The following is a 24,691-nucleotide window of genomic DNA, read 5'->3' as shown; positions in this document are numbered from 1 at the left end:
AGGACAAAAATAGAGATTTTTTTTTCCAGATCTTTTACTGGAGTGCTATTCTTATCCTGCCTTTCCAATATTACTGTTTTTTTTAGGAGTGTTGAAAAAATACTGCAAAATGTTTTTGTGCGTCTGTGGTATTTTTGCCTAAATGTCTTTATATTTACTCCTCACTCCTGTATGCAGAGATTTGCTGTTCAGAGAAAAAAAATGGAAATTGTGCCTTGCTTTTAGAGGAATTTTTGGTAGTAGATCTTGGCGTGCTTCATGAAGCCAATCAATAACTCTTTTTGCATGTGCTTAAATGAGCTAAGCACAAGATAAATCAAGGGAATTCTATCAAAATCTTTCCTTGCTCAAATATGTGTTTTTATATATGGTTCTCAAATAATAGAATTCAATTTTTAACTTCCCTAGAAGCCTTTTTTTTAATTCCTTCTTTCTTGTCATCAACCGTTTTGTGGAGTTTCAATCAAAACCAAGTAAATTCAGTGAACAACTGTTTTAAATATAGTAGCTTTTGAGAGAGCCATACCTGGTAGGAAATAAGGTTCCTGTGTCCCTTCCTCAGTTTCTTGCAATTCGTTAGTTCCAGCACTCCCATAGAATGATGTTTTTCGAAAATCTGACCAAACCTAGTTTGATTTTTGAAGACGAGAGCAAAGAGGGAGATGTTTCTTAAAACGCTCTTATGGCCACCTGTATAATCAGTGCTTCAGTGTTTAGGCAATATCTTAAAAGGGGATTTACAGTAGCTCAAATACTACATAGCATCATTAACATGCAGGGCATCATCCGGAGTCATCAAGAGGCTTTTCATTTATTTTAATAGACTTCAGATGCATGTAAAGACCTTAAAATTAAATTACAGTATTAATTCTTTTAATGGTTACATTAGAATCCATAGTATTTTATTAATAGTAGCTTATGAATAATAAAACCATTATTGATTGGCAGTATTATTTAGTAATTACCACAGGTATTTATTTTTATCTTCATAACAAAAAAGTGCGCGTCCTTAAACTAGTTATTCAATGTCTTTGAAAAGAAATTTGTAGAAGTTTGTGTGTATGTGTTATGTATTAATGCTCCATGCAATAGGATACAAGCAGAGAAATTTGAAATGTGCTCTTAATCATCAAAGTAATTTCCTAGTATTTTTAAAGTCATTGCAGTCATTTAAAACTATTAGCCCCCACTAATAAAAGCCAAACTGCATCCTTTGCATAATTAAGAAATAATGTAAAAATATAAAGTAGCTACTCTAACATATAAAGGACCAGCAGATTAGAGAAGATGGGCTTGCCTTAATACACCACAGCCAGTAGATTTTCCTGAGAAGCAGCTTGTGCAATGCAAGGAGTGAATTATAGTAAAACGAAGCATTTCTGCAGCAGAAAAGATTCATCTACCTTCCAGGAAATAAATGGAGGTAAAATTATGAGAAGAGAAGGGAAGAGGAAGAGGAAGGGAAGGGAAAGAGTGACTGATTTTGTCCCATGGAGATTTTGAAGTTCTGAGCAGCTCTTGAAGCAGATTAAATCTGGGTTGATTTCAATAGGCAGATGGCCCTGAACAGCTTCCAAAGGTGCTTTCTTTGGCCAAAACAGGCAAGTCTCGGTACCAAAGACAGGCATTCGTGATGATCAGAAAACTTGCATAGGAGGAAGTTGGTTAAGAGCAGGAGATAAAAATACCTGCAAAATGTCAGTTTTGACAATATGTTCTACCTTTTCAATTAAGGAAAACAAAAAGAATGTTTTTCAACATGAACCCCCAATTTTTCATGTTTAGATTTTTCATTTCAACTGCTGTTGATAATTTCTTTGGGAAATTGGAATGTTTCTGAATATTTTATGTAAAGGAAGAAAAGAGGGGGAGAACAGATGGGGAATAGCTCTGTGCGTTTAAAGAAAGGGGGAAAAAAAAAAAAAAAGAAAAAAGAAGCTGCCAACACGCGTAGTTCCAATTTTGTTATTTATCGACTTCCAAGCACTTAACAATGAGGCTTTAACCTTATTGTAGTTCATACGTTTGTACAGGTCAAATATGTTACAGATGCTGTTTAGTAGTAAAATGGCTATTTAGGGCAGAGTTTCAGAGTTTGTAAGGAAAACAGATAAAGAAGGATTTCTATGATGAGATCCTTCAGTCTTTATTGGAGTGCCCATATGGGTAGCCTGGCTCCCAGGAGTGCTGAGCAAACAGCAATTCCTCCGGAAGGCTTGGATTTAGCAGGGAAGTTTTTGGCTGTTGAGGAAGGATGATAATGATCTTCCTGCAAGATCATTGCTTGGAAAAAGAGAATGTGAGAGCGGGTACCCTGCACGGCTGCCTGCTCTCCTTCCAGCCCAGGGCCATGGGCAGCATCCCAAATTTTCCATGCATTGGCAGCAGTGCGGATGAGCCAAGCCCTCGCAATCCTGTGGGAATGGGTCCTGAACGGGACACCCCGGGGCATCGTGAGCATCCCGAGCGTTTGGGCCAGGGGAGGAGATGGGGACGTGTTGCGCCGTTCCCGGTAGCGGCGGCAGCGCGCTGCCAGGAGACACTTGCAGCTTCTGCATGGCGAAGGCTGCAGCCTGCTGCCTTCAAAACTTTCCCATCCACAGGCTGACCGCAGCGTGCAAAGATAATCTGCCTTATGTGCACTTATCTTCTTCAGTGCCTGAGTGTTCATCTTCCTTTCCCTTCTTCTCTCTGGCTTTAAACACTGTTTTTTGTGGTACTTTCCAGTAAGGCAGAGGAGCAGAAAGCCAGATTCGGTATCAGATGACCTCCAAAGCATAATACTTTCAATTTGAGCTTTTTTGTAAGGTTGATTTTTGAAGGATACAGTCTGAATAGAGAGCAGGGCCATGCAGTTCTTTTGGTAGTAGCAAAGTACCAGTGCATGAGACTTTGGGGATTTTTTTGTTGCTGTTTTAATCTCAGGTATGTCTGGAGGAATGCAGTTTCAGAGTGCCTGAAAAAAATCAGAGATGAAAATGAGATTTTTTCCCCTCTCTCCTTCAAATGCACTGTAAATGCTTTCTTAATTGCTAAGTCTGGGATCATAACTCACAACTTGCCCTGTCACTTCTCTGATTTTGATGCAGTAGTGAAGAACGTAGCTAACAAGGGTGATGAGTTATCAAGGGACTTGGCTTTTTGTGATGGATCACATTCCATTGCTAACATTTGCTTTAATGGAAACATCGGAATTACTGATGATAGCAAGAAACTGTAAACTTTTTTTTTTTTTTTGCTATTGAGAGACCTGCAGAGTTGTGCTGTGTTTGAGATTTGGAAAACACACTCTGTGTCTTTTATGGGATATCTTCTCAAAGGCTGGAGTTGTCGCTCCCCTTAATGAGAGCTGATCCAGTGCATTGCACAGGGAAAAGATCTCTGTGTCCTTATAGGATAACATTCATTTGAATATCGAGATCACTGACTTTTAGTTTTTTTGGACTTAGTGTTTTGGTGGGTTTTTTTTTCCTTTTCTAATACTTATTAATTATATATTAATCTGAAGTGGAATGCCACTATTAGCTTACCTCATTAAACTACACAACAGTTTGTTAGTCCTAGTTCTTGTAGCTGTCCCTTATATTTTAGTGTTTCGGTTTGAGCAATTTCCCCTAAAAGCTGGATCAGCATGTGCTTGTGTATTCTTTGTCCCTTGCTTCTCCTCGCCCTCGATGCTCAAAAGTGGAGTGAGTTTAGGAATATTTATCGTGCTGAATGTTTTAAGCACAGTAATTTGCTTCTCTGTGATATAAAAATATGCTGCCTTAAAAAAAAAAAAAAAAATCACTTCTGTAGCCATGCAGTAAGAATCTTTAAATTGATAGAAAAGTATCTTGTGGGGTTTTCATTACTGTCTCCTGAAAATGACACTGAGATGTCTAATATGGAAAAAATTACAATCGTCAGTCTATAATTTCACCCCGCTCCATAGTTCAGCAAGATTGATACTCAGGAAGTCTGCTGATGATAACCATTAGGCAAAAGAACAAATTAGTTCCCTAACCACAGTAGCACGTGTGGCGTTTTGGTGGCTGGGCCAACTGCTCTGGAGATGGTGGCCACAGGAGGGGACTTGGGTGGACAGTGTCCACCAGCGTCTGGCACCTGCTTTGGGGGGGACCCCAACCCCTTTGAGTGCTGAACAGTCACAAACTTGGCTGGTTTTCGTTGTTTCGAGGCCTTTTTTTGTGTCTCTGGTTGCAACAGTTGCTTCGTGCCCATCCTTCTTCCTGCAGGTTCCCAATGTGGTGCGTTTCCACTTGATCTTTTGGGCTTTAATAAGAGAGTGAGAGAGAGAACATAACAAAACAAAAATAAAATAATATAATAAATATGTAATGTAATGTAAATATATAATATGTGCAACTATATAATCGAGTAATAAGATATAAATGTATAATATAATAATGGAATAATACAGCTGTTTTTGCTCCCAGAGTCTCTGGCGAGTTTTGCTAGAACTGGTCGTAGGAAGGAAGGGTGCAGCTCTGTGCTCATCTCCTTCCTCCCAGACACGGCCGCATCTTCACCCTCTGAATTGCTGCCTGTTTTCTCCCCCAGCACAACATTCTGCCAGGGGTCAAGGAAGACCCAGTTTTCTGTCTATCTAGCCCTTTCAAAAATTTAATTCAATTTATTTTTCTTTGAAGATCACTGCGTGTAGCCATGCAAGACTCGTACCCTGTTTGTCTCTCAGAAGGCAAAGCTAGTAATATGTGGTTTACATACATGGTGTGGAGGTGATGAAATCCAATGTTTTCCACTAGGAAATTGCAGCTTTCCAGTCTGCATGTGGCACCGTCTTGCTGGGTGCCGCCCTGGGTTGGAACAGCGCTTGCAAAATGGCATTTATTTTGCTTTTTTGTACCTTCTGTGAAATCGTAGCCTTCATATGCTTCTGGTTACCAATTAGTGTTACGGCAATTTTAAGTAAAGGTGAGCTCGGAAGCTATTTGTAAATGATTGCTTCATTTCACTTGGTCCCATAAAAGAGAGATTGGTTGTAAAGTCTGAATATATGAAATAGATGGGTGAAATTGGGACTTCCTTTGCCTTTAGATCTTCTGGCTTAGATGGAGAAGTTATTCATATTAAATTTAAGCTGTTCTGCCTGAAGAGTTATTATTTAATTCTCAGATAGAACAGTGTCAAGTTTCTCCTCGTGCTGGCAGTAATAAACAATGCAAGATTGGGATAGAATTGCCTGAGCAGCATACCAAATGTTGCAGAAACCCTTCTCGGACAGCAGCTAATACATTTTTAATACAAATAAAACATAATTCTTTAGTCTTGTCTCAGTTTGATCCCTAAGGTAGAAAAGTATACCAATTATGCATAATTTATATATTTGTTTGAAGTGCTTACCAAGATGCTCCATGCACGAAGTCTCTTTTTGCTAATAGGTTGCTGCAAGATGTGAGAATCACTTAGGGTTCACAGAGTGCAAATAATCACAGAAACATGGAATGGTCGAGGTTGGAAGGGACTTTTAGAGATCATCTAGCCCAACTCTCCTGCTTAATCCCTAACCAAGTCACAGAACGTGCCACTGAGGGGGAAAAAAAAGGTGTATTTTTTTGCCAGATTGTGCAAATATGTGAAAAAGTGCAAGGGAAGGAGAGGCTGGGAGCAGGGAATGCTGCCCAGTCCTTTCAGTGCCGCATGGTCTGGTGGCTGAAGCATCCGTTTAAGCACCACCCAGGTCTTACCAGGGATGTTTATGACTTCTTGCATAGCTCCTGTATATTACACGTAATGCAAGGTGAGCATTCAGGGAAATGTGCCTCAGTAATTTGATTATAATCCATCCTGATTTATTCTAAATCTGCTGTTTCAGGTTACTGCTTAGAGGGTCAAATTGTTCCTGGTTTTTGTCATTGCTTCTGCATTGCAGGACAGCTCTGGGACAAATGATACGTGCCCCAGAAGTTTTCTGCATAGGGGTCAAATAAAGGCAACAAAAGTAAGTCAGAGTCTGATCAGGTCCTTTTCCTGATGTCTCTTTACAGAGATAGACATTAGTGGGTATGGCTGATGGTCCCCCCAAAATAAGTGAACCGCCGAGATGGCAGCTTGCCCAGAGCATTCCCTGTGCCTGGTGGTTTGCCTCCTGCAAAACTCAATTGGAAATCTCCACGTTCATAGAGCAGAGATGAGGAGGGAAAGCTGGGAATCCCTTTAAAATATAATTTTAGTGGCTTTCAGATGCTTCTTCTGCATCTGAGCTTCACTGAAAGCCTGCTAATCTGGCTCGAGCTGGGAGTCTGAAATGAACTAAATGGTCCTAGTTTGAGAACTATTAATTTCTCCCCATTTTTCTAAGTGCAGGTGTGCTTATATCAGAGTTCCCTTTTAAAAAAAAATGCAGCACAGGATTTTATATGCATTAATTTGCACTAGAGATAGCTGAGAGTCAAGACTGCCAATCAAGATCCTACTCTATGCCGAAAATGGCTCGAATCTGTTCACAGCACCCCAGAACAGTGAGTTTTCAGAGGCTTGTGAGATGGAGCAGGATTTCTGCAATGAGCCTCTGGTGTTTGCAACTGTTTCACAGCTCTGGGAGGGCTGTGAAGCTGAAGAGAAACTGCCTGGTTGGTGTCATCAAAAAAGTATTTAGCTGCTGATCGTGACCAGGCCATTTCTGCGCATCACAAGTGCGTTGTAATGCAGTTGTTATCAAGAGTAAAGAGACTCTCTGAGAGAAGGTATTGGTTTTGCAACGGGTGTAGTGTGTCAAATGGAGCCTACCTGTAGATTTGGCAAGCGGTTCTTTATGAGCAAAGTAAAATGATGTGCCATATTAGTAAGTGGCAGGGTTATTACAGAGCTCAGCCTCGCTCCTGGTAAAAATGGATTTTTTCAGCTTGAAATTCATCTTTACTTCCTGCAGGAATATTGCTAAAACAGATTAATTTGGATCTCTGTGTATTTTATAGTGTGGCGCATGTTATTTTAAGGCTGTAAATATATTAGCTGATCTGTAAGCTTCACTTAAGTTACTACTTTCTGGGGTTTAGAAGAAATAGGATCAGGTTAGGCAGGAATGAGGATGATGGAATTAAATAACCCTTTTTGATATGTATTTTCCCTCAGGATCATGCCAAAGGATCGATATTTAAAAGCAGCTCTGGGCTGTGTGGGTAAACGTTGATTAGAAAGCAAAGCTTTGTAACCCAAAGAGCTAAGTTAGTTTTCCTTTGTGTATTTTGCGTGTGATTTCTGTGGCATTATCTATGTTCTTTGTATCAAAAGCAGCCAACATAAAATTATTTTCTCGCTCCGTCCTCCCCGCCGCCTAGCTAGCTGCTTGGCAAACCTTCTCTATCATCCCTAGATCCTATGAAAACATCTAATGTGATTTGAAATATTCTTGTGCGAAGCATGATTAGACTACATCAATCACCTCTCAAAGATCTTTTCTGCGTTCTGTATTCTAAGCTGCCAAGACGCCTGCTTTTAAATCATTTATTTTCTTTATTATCTGTGAGGCCTGAGCAGAGCCCTGGCCCCATCTCGGGCAACCCCCTCGTGTTACGTGTTCCCCCGAGTGCCCACCCATCGGATTTGACTTTGGGTCCTCCACGTGGAGTGCTCTGCCCTGGCCAACTCACTGCGAGCGATACGGCTAAAGAAACAGTTGCCTTCTGCTCCTCTGCACATCTACAGAGATTTATCACGGTTCTGCTAATAGGCTGCCCTTCCCTAATAACACAGGGCCCACCCTGCCATATGGCTAGGCTTGTCTTTCCCCATAAGCTGGGCAGGGAATGAAAGAGCAAAACCAAAGGCAGCGTTTAAAGCCCTTCGAGGTGGCTCAGTTTGGCGATGAAGGCATCCATCCTCACTGAGCCCAAACCCGCTCCTTGTCTAGGCTCAAGAAGGGACCGATGCCTCTCTGCGGACAGATGGTGCTGGGCGCGGGTAGGGGTGCCCGGGCAGGTGGCACCGCGTCCGTGCTCCGCGGGGCCATCTGGGCACTCGGGTTGCAGAGAAACTTCATCCCCGCGTGCGTTGCAGCTGGCTGCCGCCACACCTGCCTAATAGAGCTGCTGAAAGGCCGTATAAATTCACGCTGAGCCGCTGAGATTATCTCTGTCAGCTGTTCCTGTGTCAGTAGCAATTTTTTTTTTTTAATGCTGCATTTATGTCTTAAGAGCCCAGCCTGTGCTCCGCTTTTAGGAAGTGTTCCCTTTCTTCCTGCCTTACTGCGTGGATTGCAGCTGAAGTGTGAGAGCAGGGGTTTACCCCGAGCGCTGCTAGGTTTTGCTGTGCCTCCCGTATGGTCAACGCAGCACTCTGTGTGTATCCGCATTACAGCTGAGCTGCAATTCAAACTGTGTTGGGCCTCAGAAACTCTGGGGAGAATTACTCGTGTAGCCTAGAAGTGACTACGTCCCTGTCCTGGGGATTGCTCTTGCAGAGCCCTGGATTTTAGCTTGCTCTGTACCAGCTCGAGCACCTTCCATAGGTTGCAGAGGGTGGTAGGGAATGTGGTGCCATCATCCTTGAGGGTGGACCGTGCATCCTGCCAGGTTTCAAGAGATGGAAGAGTTTGTCCAGAAGTGATTAGCCAAAGAGGGGTCCTGGCCACAGCTTGTGACTCAGGTGATCCAGCTTGGTTGGACTCTGTTTTGGTTGTAGAAATCCTATCCACAGCTCAGGCCCACGGATCGCATCTGTGGACACCCAGGAGTTAAAGCAGCAGGGTGTGAACAGAAAGGACTGAGACAAAGGAACTGAGCACCTAAAATAATAGGTCCTCTGGCAAGCAGATTCAGGGCATGTGTGCAAAGCAAGGAGAGAGGCGAGCTGTGCCTTCCAGAGGGCACTCCTGTTCCCATCCGCAGGAAACTTCTCCATCGCTTCGTACAAAGAGCAGCTCTTATTTCAACTGTAGCTGAAGTTTTGCTCTAAGTTGCGTTCAGCTGCATTTTATTTCTTCTCATGGGCCTTTTTGTGAGATTTTGAGATTCTGGCAGTTTTGAGACCGCCTCTCCCGCGTGGGAAGGAGCTCCCTGGCCAGGAATGGGTCAGGACAACCCCTGCCGTAGCTGGGTCCCGCTCAGCGGCAGCGCCAAGCTGGAGGGCAGAGCATCGACGAGCTCTGCGGCGTTAAGCCCATCACCGCCTCGCCATGATTGAGTAGCATCTGCTTTGCTGCTGCTGAAATGTAGAACATCTTGAACAAGCTTACATGTCATGTTAGCTTTTGCATTTCTTTGTATTTCAAGAGGAAGAGACTGCTGTCACAAACTGAATGTTTCCCGAGCTCTTAATGCACTTGTGTTCTAAGAGCTGCTTTTTTTATTCCAGAGCAATTATTTCACCATTTTCTCCAAACACAAACCGTGATACCTGTTGAAATGGCTCTGTAAGGAACTGAGTGAACTGTTGGGTCGGTCTAACAACAAGAAAAACAAACAGCTTGACATCTACTCCTCGCTGTTGTGTGTAGTGTTACCCCCGGTGAGATGGGGCTGTTTTTGAGGCTGTACTTTTGTTGCAGCAGGAACTTTGCTGGCATAGAAGCAGCCTAGGGGAAAGCTGCAGGCCACATCCTGCCATTCATAGTTCAGTAGCTTGGATGAGCTTTAGATGAGGGCTCCAGGACTGATGTGCGTTTGCCTGAGCAAGGTCATAATACGAACGGAGGCGAGGAAAGGTCCGCGCGACCCCTTGGGGAAGTTGTGTGGCCACATGGCATAAGCAAGACAGTTTTGTTGACCAAAGTGAGTATGTTTGGTCTAATAAAATTACTTCTTTCATCAAAACTTGTCTTGTTCACAGGCCTTGGGTGTTGTCTGCAACAGAAACGAGAGTTTGCATCCCTGGGGTTTTGATTCAGTGCAATGGCTCTCAAATTGGGAGCCTAGTAATGGGGCTGCTGTCTGTTGGCAGCATCAAGCCATCTTCATGGTGTTCCCCATAGGAGTTTGGTGAGGAATGGGCATTGTGGCCTTCCCCAAATGTAAAGGGGCCTCCTTGGTGGAGCAAGAAACAGGAGGAGAGGAGGCAGCAGAGCTGCACACGTGTGCGTGGTGATGGGGACGTTGTCGCGTTGGAGGAGACAGAAGCAGCTTGACGGTGGGAAGGAAGAGCGAGGTGGAGGTAGCAGGTGGGTGATGAGAGGGAGGTGACGTGAGGAACGAAAGTGGAAGCAGAAGGGGGGAAGCTGCGAGGATTAGTGGGGGCTTTCTGCCTACATCTGCAAGAACTGAAACATCACTGATCATATACAGAAGATAAGTCAATAGTGAAGAATATCCTTGAAGGAGAGCTGTAAATACTGACATGGATCCTGGATGGCAGACTTGCTTGCTGTCTTCTGACAGAAAGCTGTTACTGAGCACCACTGATGTAAAATCAGGCTCTTGTGCTGCCAAAATACCTAAGATGCCAGGATCATCCCCCAGGCCACCACTGCCTCAGACACAGGAGGTTTGCTGTGGCTCCTGCAGAAGCTTCAGTGCAGCTAGATCCATTCTCAGCAGACCTACAAGAGAGGTATAAGGAACATCAAGCAAACTACACTGGATTTGGATGCACTGAAGAGGGAGATAAAAATTCTGCCCACCAACAGTGTTTTTGCACTGGCTTTCTAATTCAGTTGTGAACTGAGGTGTGGTTGTCATCAGGGAAGTGACTGCATAACTTAATTGACATTTCTGCTTCCTCTGGGCTTGTGATTCAGAGATGCTGGCGTGAACCAGCTCGTCTTGGCAGGAACGGACCGAGGGCTCTACTAGGAGGGGAGAAGTGAAAACTTGTGGTGTAGGATGAGCAAGTGGCCTTGGGGAGCTGGGGTGACCCCTCTGTTTTAAAGGGGTGGTTGTTGTGGCCTCCCTTGTAACATCTTTGGTGTCGCCTGGAAGAGAGGAAAAGGCTGGAAATCTCTGCTGACTCCTAGGCAAGTGTAGCCAGAGCAATGGGGAAACTCTTGCAGAAGGCTGGGGTGTCAGGTGCTGGCTGAGCGGTCCCCCTACACCCATCACAACGTCCCACGTGTTTTATTTTCATTTACAGCTACCAGGCTCTGTTATCTTATTTTCAAAAAAAAAAAAAAAAAGAAATAACAATAACAAAAAACTCCTTTTCTTTTTTTCCCCTCGGTTGCTGACCGGTTCATGCCCGAAGCAGGAGATAAAGTCAGCTAACTACTGCTTTTCTTTCACAATTCTGAGTTAAGCCTCTGCAAATATGTGAAGCTATGTATCAAAGAGCAGGTGCCATGTGATGATCTGGTTATAGTATTCCTAACCTTTTTTTTCATTATGCCATTTTTCTCCTTACTTAGGTGAAAATAGTTATTTTTTACCTAAAAACTTCTTTAAATTGGGCAGATTGTGGAAATACTAAAAACAGGCACAACTCCTCTTTCTTTTTTATTTTTTTTCTTACTCCGCCCCCCCCCCCCCCCTTTGATTGAGAACAGTTTATAACTGATGGCAGTTTTTATAAAATAGGCTCCATCCTGATAAAATGTTACCCCCTGGTGTGTCATTTTTCCAGCTGAACTGCTGGTAGGATTGAGAGATCTTGCACACTGCTGCTTAAATAAGCAGACTACATACTCTATGAAGAAATCATATTATTTTCTCAAAGGAGAACATGTAGGCTCATTGCACCAAAATTGCTTTAAATAAACTTGCAGCTACTCTTTGCCTTCTCTTTTTTTTTTGCTATTTGCTTTTTTGGCACAGCTGTGAGTGGTACAGTCTATCAATCAAGCTTTCCTGGCTTGGAGAGTCTGCTACTGTATCTGTCTCTCCTCTGTGTCATAATTATGTTTTTGTCTTCTACTGAGCTTTGTATCTTAAATAGTCTATTGCCCTTAATCAGATTGTGCTTTGGGGCTGCAGGTATCTTTTGTTTTTCTCCTCGAATGTGTGCTTATTAGGATCTTTCAACAATTTGTTAATTTAATGTGCTCTTCACTTGCAGTAAATTATCTGTCGTCCATTCAAAGTGCAAGAATGCTTTAATGAAATTAATGCCCTGCTAGGTTGCCTTATCAATAGAGTGAGTCAAACTTTAGGCAAATGAGCGCCTGACAAAAAGGGAGGAAGATGCATGACTGACTGGTTCTTTCTGTGCTGGAGGTTGCAAGTCTTGTGCTCAATAGAGGTATCGCTGTTATTCGGCCTAGTGCACCCCTGAAATATATAATATGGGATCAATGTTTCTATCAGCTGCCAAAGAAACTCGGTGTGCTTGTACTGAACATACTCTGAGCTGAATTATCAAGCACTGCTTATCTCTTCATCTTTGAGTTTAAGGAGCTGGCCTTTTATTTAATTTTGTTTTTGGGACAGTGTCTTGCATTAACTTGTCACCATGCAAAATTCCAGCACCAAGTTTCCCTGTGTTGTAGTTTTTTCTGAGGAAACCTTTACTGCCCTCTTTGCTCTTTTTTCATATAAGATTAACATTTTGGTGTACCTGTGGTGTGGAACTGACTATTGGTGCTGCCCCTGTTTTCAAGCAGCCCTGCTGCACCTAATGAAAATGCAAGTCGCTGATCTGTAATATTGTTCATCCCGGGGTGTCAGTAACTAATTCCCCGCCCAGAGGCTGCAGGTACCAAGCGATGGGAGACAAGGAGACCAGGAGCTGCCGTGGCATCAAAGCTGGCAGCTGCATCACTCTTGCACAGACGTGAGAGACAGCCAGGACACCTGGCCTTAAATCTCAGTTCAATATCTTTTAAAACTGCTCAGGAATTAAAAAATAATAATAAAAAATGCAGCTTCCTCTTTGGCATCGCTAGTTAATATCTCACTGAGGTACCCTCCAAAAGCTGTGATGAAATATGAAGTTAATCCATCACCAGCGAGCTTTCAGTCAGGATGATGTATTATTCAAAGTGGAATTAGCTAGAAGGATCAATGCACACCCATTATTCTATTTAAAATAATCATTGGGAGACTCATTAACTTTTTTTTCGCCTCTTTTCAAACAACATAGTGAATGAGCCAGCTAGGAGCATCCCCCTCTGCCAGCATGTAGCTCTGTGACTTGAGTATTTTTTCATTCGTAGCAGGGTTATTAACACCTGAAAGACAAAACCCAGATTTAACTCAACAGAATTTGCCTTCAAATCACTGAACCTGAAACCAGTTGCCATAGGCAAAGGCGAACTCAGCATTAATGCACGTTTTTTAAAAATCAAAGGTCATAGCAGTATCTGTGTGAAATAGTGCATGTGCCAGCATAAGGTTCAGTGTCACATTTTGCCTCGGTACCTGTTTTTCTCTCTGATTTTACGCATGAGCAGCGACTTGAGGTATTAAGGGGGCCGTTGCCATTCCTTGTTTTCCCTTACAAATGTATTCTGCGAGATACTTACTTGGGGCAGTGCATTTATTACACAGCAAATGCTTTCTGTTTCCCAGCTCACCTCTGTGAAGCTGCAGGCTCTTGGCCAGATTTGTCCTTTTGTATCAACTCTTATGGGAGATGTGCAATTATAGCATATATGGGGAGGATGGAAGAAAATACCATCGGTGGAGGAAGAGGAATATATCATTCTTGGATCATTTGCTGCTTGTGAAGGTGAAAAACTTAGGGCACCAGATCCAGCTTAGCGTTTTACTGGGAGCTCAGTAGGCATTTTCTTGAGTGCACAGATAAGACAGAGTGCTGCAATACTGACCGGTAGCTATTCATACTCTTTAGCTGTCCTGAAAAGGTCCAAATAAATATTTTCTGCTATATTTTGAATCCAGTAATGCCCTTTGGCTCTCCTGAAAAACTCCAAGTAAATATTTCCTACTGTATTTCAAAGCAAAGCACAGGTGAACCTTCCGCATCTGTCCGTCCCCTTTCCAGATGCTGCTCTAATTTTTCACTTCCTTTTATATTCAGAAGTGGTTCAGGTATGAAATATTTGTCCACAACCAGATTTAACCGTGTAGACCTCCGAAGGGTGAGGAGAGAGAGGTTGGTGGCAGGGTGGCCAAGCACCTTCTGCAAAGCAGAGGCGTGGGGTGTCCTCTCCTACGCTGCAGTTCATTGCAGGGCTTAAGGATGAGCTCCCAGCTGTGTTACAGGTAGGACCTACTTGAGCTATCATATAATTTGGCCCTAAAGACATAGTTTTGAACAATTTCACTGGCAGTAGGCCAAATATTTTCCTTTTCGGTGAAAATATATTTCCTTTAACTGCGATTCTCTTGAATTTTCTGAAATCCTGTCGCTGTGGCATTAAAACATATATTAATGTGTGGCGTAACATTTGCATTACTGGAGTTCTGCTCATTCCTGTTCTAAAACAGTGAAAATAAAGGTCCCTTCCCACAGAGATACGGGGCTGGCATCTGTCCAACAGTGCTGGACCGATAAGAGAATAAATTGTTTAATCACATTGATTGTCCTGAAATCCTACAGGACAATTGAATCTCTGTAACCTAGTTAATATATAATAGGGTGCTATTTTAAAAAAATTGTTGTCTCTTTGTGCAGTGTGTGTAGAGGGAAGTGTTTGCCCGGCGAGCTGTAGATCTTGCCACAGACTGAACGGAGCTGAAGTCAGGCACTTGGGGGAATATTACCCCTGACTTTCCCCATTGTAATTGAAAGTAGAGTTTGACACATGGGCATCTCTCCGTGTCAGCCACTGTCACTGGCTTCAGCTGCTGCGGTTAAGTATGTAGTCATTCATCCTTGGCAGGCACCAGCCTCTGCAGCACGAAAGGATGGTCTCTGGATGTTAATGCCACAGCACTCCGGGAGCAGCTGCCTCTATCAAATTCAAGGCATGCAGATTGTCTTGGCCATTTTACTTAGCAGATGGGTGAGCCTTGATAGATGGAAGATTTAGCTTCCAAGTCAAGGGCCAAATGTTGCAGGGGGAGAGAAAAGTAAATTATATCACTATTCTGAGAGGAAGGGCTCAGGTAGTGGATCACAAAATTGTTGCCATTCATTTTCCTCTCGCTCGCACAAAATGCATGTCATTTTGCCTTTCAGTATAGCCAACTGTGGCATTCTCCTTGGTTTTGAGATGCTTTGCAGTACTGGCTGTGAGCCCATTTAATGAGCTTGAAAGCAGTGGCTGCAAATTTATGACAGTTTAATAAGTCTAAATGCCAGAGTTTTTTAGGTAGAAATGAGGGGAAAATTTGTGTTTCATATTGCTCAGAATGCAAGGTTTTTCTTCTGTTCTCTTTTTTTCTTCCCCACACCCTTTCTTCAATGCAGCAGAACTATTTAAACATGTTTTTAAAAGGAAAGCACAGTCCTCATTTTGGAGCTGTTCAAGCTGTTATTTTTCACCTACTTGTAAGAGCAAGGTAGCTCTTACAGGTGATCCTCGGAGAGCTCCGTGGTGCTGCCCTGGCCATTGTCGTGTTGGTTGATGGAAGGAAACCTGACTTTTGGAGAGGCTGCCCAGAGCAATGGGAAGAGGGCACAGGAGAAGGGGGGCAAGCCCCCGGGCAGGGCTCTTAGGCGTAAGATTTGGTTTAGCCGTGTGGCCCTTCTTGCTGCCTTGGGGATGGCTGGGGCAGCATCCCCAGCTTTTTTTTTTCTTGTTATCTATAGTTTCCTTCCAAAATTCGTTGCAAACTCAACTCTGAACACGGCTTGCGCATTAGGTGGGTCAAAAGGTTTTGCCGGGTTGTTGTTGTTGTGCTTTATAGAACAGATTCCAGCAGAAGCCTTGGCCATGGTTTGTGTATGCGATCTTAGTGGTTTAAATTACAGCAGGCAATATAAATCAAAGCACTTTACAATTTTGCTGTTTTTTTTTTGTAAAAGCAGAGGCTTTGAGAACCTCTGGATTTGTTCTGTAAAATAATCAGAGCAGAGAGCTTCTGCTCCTTGATGTACAATGAATGACAGAAAATGTGAACTCATCTTTTAACTCTTTAGGCCATGCTGGGCTCAGAAGTGCCATAACACAGCGGCTCCCTACAGAGCAAATAACCCCTTGCCCTACAAAGTCCATCTTTGCATCCTACAAGCGTGATCCATGTGGCTTTGGTGTTGTCTATCATGCTCCTGCTCTGTCTGTCACGGGAACTCTGCTGTTTTGCAATTAAAAGCATTAATAACTTGTATAGATCATTGCATTACTATCACTTTCCGGAGAAGATGCCTGATTCCCAGTGGCAGCAAGGGCAGGGCTGTAGGAACAGCCTTTCCGAGCAGGTGGCAGCCAGTTGCACTGTTGAAAGGTGCTAACACCAGTGTCAGTAAGTTTGTGACTAATCAACCTCGCTGCTAACTGGGAATGAATCAGCTCTCGGTCACAGCGCTCAAAGCAGGAGCCTTAGCTAAGTGCAGCCTGCGCAGGGTCGTAATTTCCACCATGGCTTCATTTGAAGAACGTCCCTGTTTGTGACTGTAGAGCGGGGTCTCTTGGGCAGGACCTTTCCCTACGTGGTGAAGTGCTGCTTTTATTCACTGCATTAAGGTCAAGCCCAGATTTGGCATGTGCACCTGGTCCTGAAGGCACTCAAAGGTTGTGACAAGCAAAGAGATTTTGCTTCATCCCCTACTTCTACAGTAAGAGCTCTCCTAGCATAAGAAACTGCATAATGATATTCCTGTGTTTATTTTCCCCTTGCACTTAGCGTGATAGTTACCTATTTATTTCCGCCAAAGAGGATTACAGGCATCATTCAATTACAAATGATGCTGCCGAGCAATATTTATCCAGTTTGCTGCAGACCTATATGGCGTTCGTCAGACTTGAGCGAGTGCATCTTCTTCAGGGAGCAACACCGGTGGTGGCAGCTCTGCAGGTATTTTTAAGACTATTTTGGGATGATGACTTCTCTCTCTGTCATTAATCCTTGCTGCACAGAGCCCTCAGAACTGCACAGACAGTCTGCAGCATAGCAGGCTTGTGCATGGGCGCCCCATGGCAGAGGAGTCTTCATTTGTGATGTTTCTCCTGTATTCACCCCTTGAAACAGGAGGGGAAACTCATTGCTCTTCCCTCACGGGGCAAGAAAAGCCTTATTCTACTCTCCAGCTCTTTTGCTGGATGTCACAAGCTGGTTGCAGATGTACTGGCTTCCTCCAGCTCTGCAGCCAAGGTGTCAGGCTGAAGAATTCATCACCATTGGCCTTTAGGATATATTTGTAAGATTAAAAAAAAAATACATACTACTACAATAGAGATTATATAACAAAACAGAGAAAAACAGTTTGTAAAGAGATATAACCTCAAGCTTTATGACACAAAATCATAAAGGAGATCAGAAGGACACTTCTTATTCTAGAGATGTTGTCCTTTTTTTTTTTTTTTTTTTTTTTTTTCCTCCCCTTTCCTCTCCCCCTTCCCGCTCCTTTTAAGTATCAGCTGTTGTCAGAGACAGGATTCTTGTGCGGGTGAATCTCTGATCTGCGCCAGCATGGTCGCTCTAGGCCAGTTAAACCACAGGCATACAGCAGCGGAGATAGGACTTGACATTTTGGGTTTCAGAAACCTTCTTTTGTCTATGAACACAGACAGCAAAAGCATACAGACAAGTGCAGAAAGACAGAGAGGAAATTCATGGATGGATTTTTTATAAGAACTTAAAGGAAAAAGGAAGATAAAAGTTCTTCTCTGAAGCCGGAGCTGTAACAGAAAATGAGAAAACTTTGGGGCACTTTTCTTATGGTCTTACCAAGATGCTGAACTGGGTGTACAGAGATGTGGGAGAACCATATGTGAGTGTAAGGAGAGAAAAAGAAAACCATCTGGAGGGAAAATAAGACTATATCCCGAGCAGGGGTGAATTGAAATCTCCCCAAGTGCTTGGGGGACGCACTTGTTTAGTGTGATTTTTCGGGAAACATGAGATCCCACTGTTGCTCCTGCCGGAGGATACGTGACTACAGCTGCACGGCGCGTCTCCGTCGCTACCTCCAAAGACAGAACGTGGCTTTTGATTTCATGCTATCAAAGCACACGCCGCATTTGCCGAACGCAGGATCGAAATGCTTGCTGAGCTGGATCTATAAGAGATATAGCACCTCGGCGCAGTGAAGGGCCACTGCCTAGGCTGATAGGTTAGGAATTGATCTATCTTGACAGAAAATCCCAAAAGGAAGGTTTTTAACCTTTAGAATTCTTTCCATGTATTTTCTTTCCTAAAACTGGTAGTGGCTGTCATCTGGAATAAAAACAAAGTGAACAAAATAAAACTCTCTACAACTTATGGTTAAGTAACTACAAATAAAGCACGGTTCAAGTCTAGTGCAAGTTTTGCTTAGTCATGTACTAAATTGGTAGTAGCTGTTTAATGATTTTTTTTTTCTTAGTGGTATCCATGGCTTGGAAAAACCTAAATAAATGGAAGAGATGCAGGAACATGTCTTCCAATAGCTCTGCATTTTTTAAAGTGTTTACTGCTGATTTGCCAGAAGCCAGACAGAACCTACAAAGTGGGTCATTGGGTTCAGTGTGCTGTGATTATTATTTATACAGAGCCCAAAGTGTACAGAGCACCCCTTTGGGCATATAAAAGTTCATGCTTCAAAGAACTCGCAGCCTGCAGGCCTAATAATGTTATTGCCAGAAACATCTAAGCTGTATATATTTCAAAGCAGCTCTCACCACGTTCGTAATTTTCTTGCAAATCTTGCTCTACCTGATAGTTGCAAGTCCTGGAGTGCTGTGATGAGAACAGGATCTTTTATTTCCGCTTAAAACACCAAAGCAAAACAACCTTTTTTTCTTTTTTATTTCCCCCTGTAGAGGAGAGCTTAAAATGGGTCCTGAGACAGCGCAGGATTCCAAAGGCCGAAAGGCAAATAAACAGAAAAAGAAAAAAAGAAGAGAAAAAAAAAAAAAAGAGTATTTCAATGAAGTTAGATTAGAAAGTAATGAATTTTTTAATATTCCCGGGCTAATGATGGGGAAGAAACCAGGGAAGCGGCAGGTTGGGACCTGTGGGCTGGGGCTGTGGGAATGTGGCTTTCTTCTCCAACAGGTTGCTGATATTTGTGACTTTGGTGGTAATATCCCCTTACTCCTCCTTTTTGTGTGCTTTCTGTAAGAGATCCTTGGCAAAGAAAAACTAGTGAAAAGGTTTCTGAAGAAAAGAGCTGTAATTGGTAACACAGAAATCACCTTACCGTATCAAGAGCTGTGCCTGAGATTAGCCTTAACTCCGTGTTTTTGCCACCTGCGTTTGATGCCTTTCACTGCTGGGAGCCCTATATCAATATATCCTATATCCAAAAACACTGTTGACACTGCTGAGATTTCTGTTATTGGGGAAAAATACGGCATTATGTGAGTGAGGTGCATGGTGGTTTTCATTTCCCAAAAGCAAGTTGGCAGGTGTCTTAAATAATAGGACGCGTTCACGGAAATTGCGAGGTAGCCTTTTGATATCTCAGGAGAAGAAAAAAGTTAGAAAAAAAAGAAAACCAAAGTGATGCCAAGGTCTAAATCCATGGTGGACAAGGCACCAGCTTTCCTGATTTCCATGGCAGCCCTGAGTTTGTACTGGTGTTGGGAAGGGACAGACCCTTCCATGGTACCTTCGGCTTGTGGCAGCGCTTCTCGGTGAAAGCAGAAGCAGCTGGGGAAAAATCAGCTCAGATTTTATAGTCTTTGCTGGGATACTCGTATTGCGGATGTTTTAATGAATCTTGAGGACGTTTTCTTTTGTTTTAACCATCCTTGCGTAGTTTTATTGCCCCACGTGTCTTTGGCACTGGGTGAAGAGCCCCTGCAAGCAGGAGAGCGTGTTAGCTAACGTAATCCTTTCCCCCTTTAGAAGATTAAACTGAGCCTCTTCTGTCTGATGCCAGAGTGGATGTAACCAATGCCGTATCCTTTGCATGTAGGTCAGCCAGAGGGACAATTCCGCGCTGGATCCCATTATCCATGGGTTGAAGGGCGTCGTACATCACGGTAAGTAGTCCTTAAACTTTCTTTTTGCGGGGAAGGGGAGAAGGGCTGGAGCTTCGTCCTTAAGGCATCGGTCACCCCTAGAAGGACACGTGGTGCCCGGGCATTCCTCATGCTTACGGCCGTTAAGGGCATTATTTGATTGGTAAAGATCAGAGTCATTTATTACCTGAAAATGGGTTGGGGTTAACGGTAAACAATTTGTTTCTTTTCAGTCAGTGCTCCGGAATGCGTAAGTTATCCGTCAAAAGCGAGGACGATCCATCATTCGTATTAGTGCTTCGAAGGCAGTGCAGATGCTTTGCTCCTGCTATCTGTCTTCTGTTTGCTCTAAAAACACTCCTCTCTGAAGTTTCTATTTGTTTATAAATTATTTGTCTTTCAAATTTAGGGAGCTGATAATGAAACAGAAAATTAACTATCTGTGAAAATTAATTAAACTATGCAGCAGATGAACATCGTTCTAATGCTGACATAAATATGATCATTCAGCTGTTCTGATGCATATAAACCTATTATCCTTGAACTTATAGCAGGTACTGAAATAAATATTAATACATTTTATATTTTTATAACCAGTTTTTAGTTCGGAATTTTCCTGAAGCCTTATCCTGAGTAATGCGTCATTAGCAATGACATCAAGATGCTCCCGTTCCAAAAGTACTCTTGTCAGGTTTTAATATAATGATTTGTAAAGTTTTAATAATCTCATTATAATTCAAAAGGCATCTGCTGGAATGGTGCTAGGTAGCATAATAAATCTCCGTCCCATCTACAGTGCTGTGATAAAATATCTTTTTACCTTTTCGGAGGATTGTCTTTAGACATTAGCTGGTGCTGTAGAGCTTAACAAACATTTTTTCTTCTCCTAACTGTAAACCTAAAACTAGTTGACAGTGCTAGATTAAAACAAATAGGATTTTGGATTAATTACTGTACTTCGAGAGCCATTTAATGTTGCAGCTGGGAACACCAATAAATCCAATGAAAGTGAAAAATAGGGGTTAAATGATAGCATGCCATAAGTCCTTCATTTAGTGAATTTTCTATAGGTTTTGCTGTTTATAAATTGCAGTGTTCTGCTGTGAAATAAGAACAACACACTGAGCTGAAAAGCTATGTTGTTTTCCGCAAAAATAGATGTTATTATCTGGCTCCCACTGGGTAACAGAACAGGCTAGCAAGAATAAAGCGAGGACGAGCCAGGCTGCAAGGATTTTTTCGGTGGTTGAGTAATTTGATGCTGAAGTCAAGCTGCCGTTTAACAGGATCAAAATATTTTTATTTTTTTTAGATTTCTTTTCTACCTGCCTCCTATTTCAAGGCACTCTACCCCCTGCAAGGTCTGTGGTGCCTTATCCAGCTCACCCTTTTTTTTTCCTCCTCCTTTTTTCGCTTTCCTTTCTTTCAGCAGCAGCTGAAATAGCCTCTAGCTTGTAATCACCCCGATGCCTGGCAAGATTATTCTGTTCCCCAAATAATTCTTCAGGGAGGATGCAACACGATCCCAAGATGGTGATTCCCTGACCATATAAAGATTAGTCCATCTTGGAGCTGTCTCCCCGCAGCGAAATCTGGGTGGATAAAAGGTGTTTATTTTTGTTTTGCGCACAATGCACTGAAGGCTACTAGTGTTTCAAGTAAAGGAAATTGCTTGATATATTTCAATAGCTTGTTTCCTTTTAAAAACATTAAGGAAGAAAAAGAGGAAAATCTTGCTTTCCTTCCTGTTTCAAAGAGCTTGATTAAAGGCCCTTTTCTACGGCTTTTTTTTTTTTTTTCTAGTGTGTTAAATAAGGGAATTTCCTCTACAAAGTGCTTGTTCAAAGAAGTTCTTTAACTTAAATATTGATGGAAGGCTTCAGTGAAAAATTCTAATATTGTATCTCTTTTTTAAATGTTATTATGTAGCCTAATAGTGAAGACATGGGGTTTTATTCTAGGCAGTTTTTATTCCTTCTTGCTCTTCGTGATGTAGTTTTCTTGCCTCTCGTGTGAGCACAATTTTAGGAATTTGTCTGAAAAGGCCCCTCCCGACAGCCGTGTGGCTGCATTTGAGAGGGATGCCAAGCGAGCACGGACTGCTGGCTGAAACACAGTGGAAAAGTCTTGTGGCTTTTGGACAATGCGGTTGAGAGGGAAGGGAGAGGAGCATGGTGTGCCAGGGTCAAGCCTAAGGAAAGAAGACGGAGAAGGGCAAAATGGAAGCCTTAAGTTTCTTTGTACATTGAATTTCCATGCTCATGTTGATACTTACTAGAGAGGTACATGCCTATAGTACAGAAATCAGGAGTATGTAGTGCTGAGGTGGCACCTTGCTTTGAAATTGGGCCACGTTTGTAGGTCGTCTGTGGGCTGGAGACACTGCCAGCCTCTGGGTTCCACTCCTCCCATGTCCCTCATCCCAGCATGCTTATTTAAGCAGAATTTCCTCCTCCTTTCTGCCTCTCTCCCTCCAACCACAGAGTTTCCTTGCTTAGTTAATTCATAGCCACGTATAGGGATGGTACTGAAGAGTAGTAATGTGTTTTTTCCCTTTTCTTGTATAGCTTTCTATCTTTTTCTGTGAAGTTCTCCTATTTTTTTAAATACCCTTCCAGGGGTAAGTGTACAATTTAAATGTCAGAAAGACTTTTTGTGGCAGGGAAAGCAATTTTTGCTTGAGATTTCGTCGGGGATTTGAATTAGTCACTAATTTGATGGAACATAAATAATTGTGCCCTTCACAGTGTCACCAGCTTAGTAACAATGATAGAGAAACATGCGCATAAAAATCAATACAGGCTTAGTTGCTAGTCAGAATTCTCTCTTAATTCCTCGTCTCCAGGACTAATTTTCTAGAATCTTAATGTCACATTTAGCTGAATTTTCCAAGAACAGCCATCTAAATTTTTTCGACTGGAAGGGAAACCGGTGGTGTGCTGAACACCCCAACACTGTGGAGCAATGATGATGCTCTCAAGTTTGCACCACGTCTTCCTGCCAAGCGGTACCTTCACGTCACATATAAATGGTCCCAAGCCCCAGAGGCCACCCTTGGATTGTAAAGGTACCTTGTCCTGGTGCTGCAGTTTGGCCTCTGCTGCCTCCACTGTGGTGCCACCATGAGCACGTTGAGGAGCTCAGCACCTGCATGAGCCGGTCCTGCCCTGCAGGCCCAGAAGAAGCCTCCTGGGTCTTGGAAACAGTATGTGCTGTGCCTTTGTGGGAGCCTAAATACCAAGTCATGCCTTTTACGGCTGATTTGCATTCAAATAGCTAGAAAAGCTTTTGTCCGCTGTATTCTTCAGCAAGATCTCCGAGGAACACCAAGCAAGAGGGAGCTGTTGCAGAGGAAACGGTCCTTTTTCCCACCTCCGCTGTCTTTGGCTTGCCCTTTTTAGCACTGCTTTGTGTTTATGCCTCCTAGAGAGGGTTTTCCCTTGGTCTTACTGGCTGCCTGAAAGGCCTTAAAATAACCATGCCCTTCCCCCGGTGCCAGTTCTCTAAAGTGACCTTCTCTAACACGTGTCTCCTTCAGGGCTTTGGGGACCCTACAGTGTGTTCCCTCTCCCTCACAGTGCTGGCTTGCCATGTGGGGAAAAATATATGGGCAGGAACAGCAGCCTGCACCAGGCCAGGCCTATGTGAAATGTTTTGCAGCCAGATGCTTTGCAGGACTTACTGCCCTGTCCTGCTCTCCGTGCTCTTCCCCAGGAATCTCCGCTGATCAGCAAAAAGTTATCAGTAAAGCACAAATAAATTATCCTGCAGAGAAGCTGCTCTTAATGCCACAGAAACGAGGCTGGCTTTCCCTTCCTTGTCAAAAGCGAACACGGAAAATCAACGTGCAGCCAGATCAAAAGCTCAGGTACAAAGTGAGTCACTTGCACCTGTTGCTTGTTTGCTAGCGTGGGGTGGAGTGAGGGGAGCAGAGGAGCCTTTGCTTAGTTGAAAAGTGAGTATGGAAAATGTCCTGCCTTTTTTATTTTTTTCTTTGCCTTTATGTTATTAAAGGGCCAACGCTTAAGCTCAGCATGGAACAATCACAAGTCTCCCTAGAGCTGGGAGAGGCTCTGCAAATTGAGAGAGACCACCAGGGTGCCAGAGGCTGCCGAGGAGACCGTGCCCAAATGCAGTGAGGAGGGAGAATAAACATGTTGCACATCCCTATGGTTGTCCTAGGCAAAAAGGCAGCGAATAACCTGCTAAAATAAATCAGCACTAAAAAGGAAGCGATCCAGACAGTGTTAGTTACCCTGTGGATCTATCACACCAGAAGGCATAATAACAAGAAAACACCATTAGCAGCATGACAGGTTTTTTCTTTTGTTTTTCACTCGAACCATAACACCACCTGACAAGCTGTTTGCTTTCTGCGCCACATATCGAAGGGCTGTAGAGAAGAAAGGTGCTGGAGAAGGGGTGAGGGTGAGATGTACCATCGTGGGACCTTGTCTTTTAAAGGGGAACTTTGAAGGAAGCAAAGGCCTAATTTGGATCAAGGAAGAGCATCAAAGGGAGAGCAGCATGACGTGCTAAACCAAGAATGAAATGTTGAAGAGCGTTTTCTTTTCTTTTCCCCCTGTTTCCTCCGGGATGATCTGGATGTATTCTTTTGTTTTCCGCTCTGTTCTCATGTTCACAGGTAGAGCAGCAGTGCAGAAGGGGCCAGGACAGGATCGTCTGCGGAGCAAAGAGGAGGAGGCGGGAGGTGGGAAAGGAGGATGCAAGCGGAGGTGATAAGTTCACACCTTTATATAGGGCAGCTCTGTGCATCGCTGCAGGGGTCTGCGATGGTTAAAAGCAGAAGTGATGGACATGTTGGCAATCTCTGGTCCTTCACCTGTC

At 43.2% G+C, this 24,691-nt stretch overlaps 1 protein-coding gene across 1 annotated transcript in view; it reads left to right on the top strand.

Moving 5' to 3' along the window:
- PTPRG (protein tyrosine phosphatase, receptor type G) overlaps positions 1-24,691 on the top strand; it is a 364,795-nt gene that overhangs the window by 246,115 nt on the left and 93,989 nt on the right. The window contains exon 6 of the mRNA XM_026052517.1: positions 19,798-19,864. Within this exon, the coding sequence (XP_025908302.1) occupies positions 19,798-19,864 (67 nt within the window). The remainder of the gene's footprint in view (positions 1-19,797; positions 19,865-24,691) is intronic.

The sequence above is a fragment of the Nothoprocta perdicaria genome, unplaced genomic scaffold (genome assembly GCF_003342845.1).
Source record: "Nothoprocta perdicaria isolate Ctin4 unplaced genomic scaffold, notPer1 scaffold_9, whole genome shotgun sequence".
NCBI classification, from domain to species: Eukaryota; Metazoa; Chordata; class Aves; order Tinamiformes; family Tinamidae; genus Nothoprocta; species Nothoprocta perdicaria.
The sequence above is the reverse complement of the archived record's forward strand: the minus strand, read 5'-3'. Positions and strand labels throughout refer to the sequence as shown.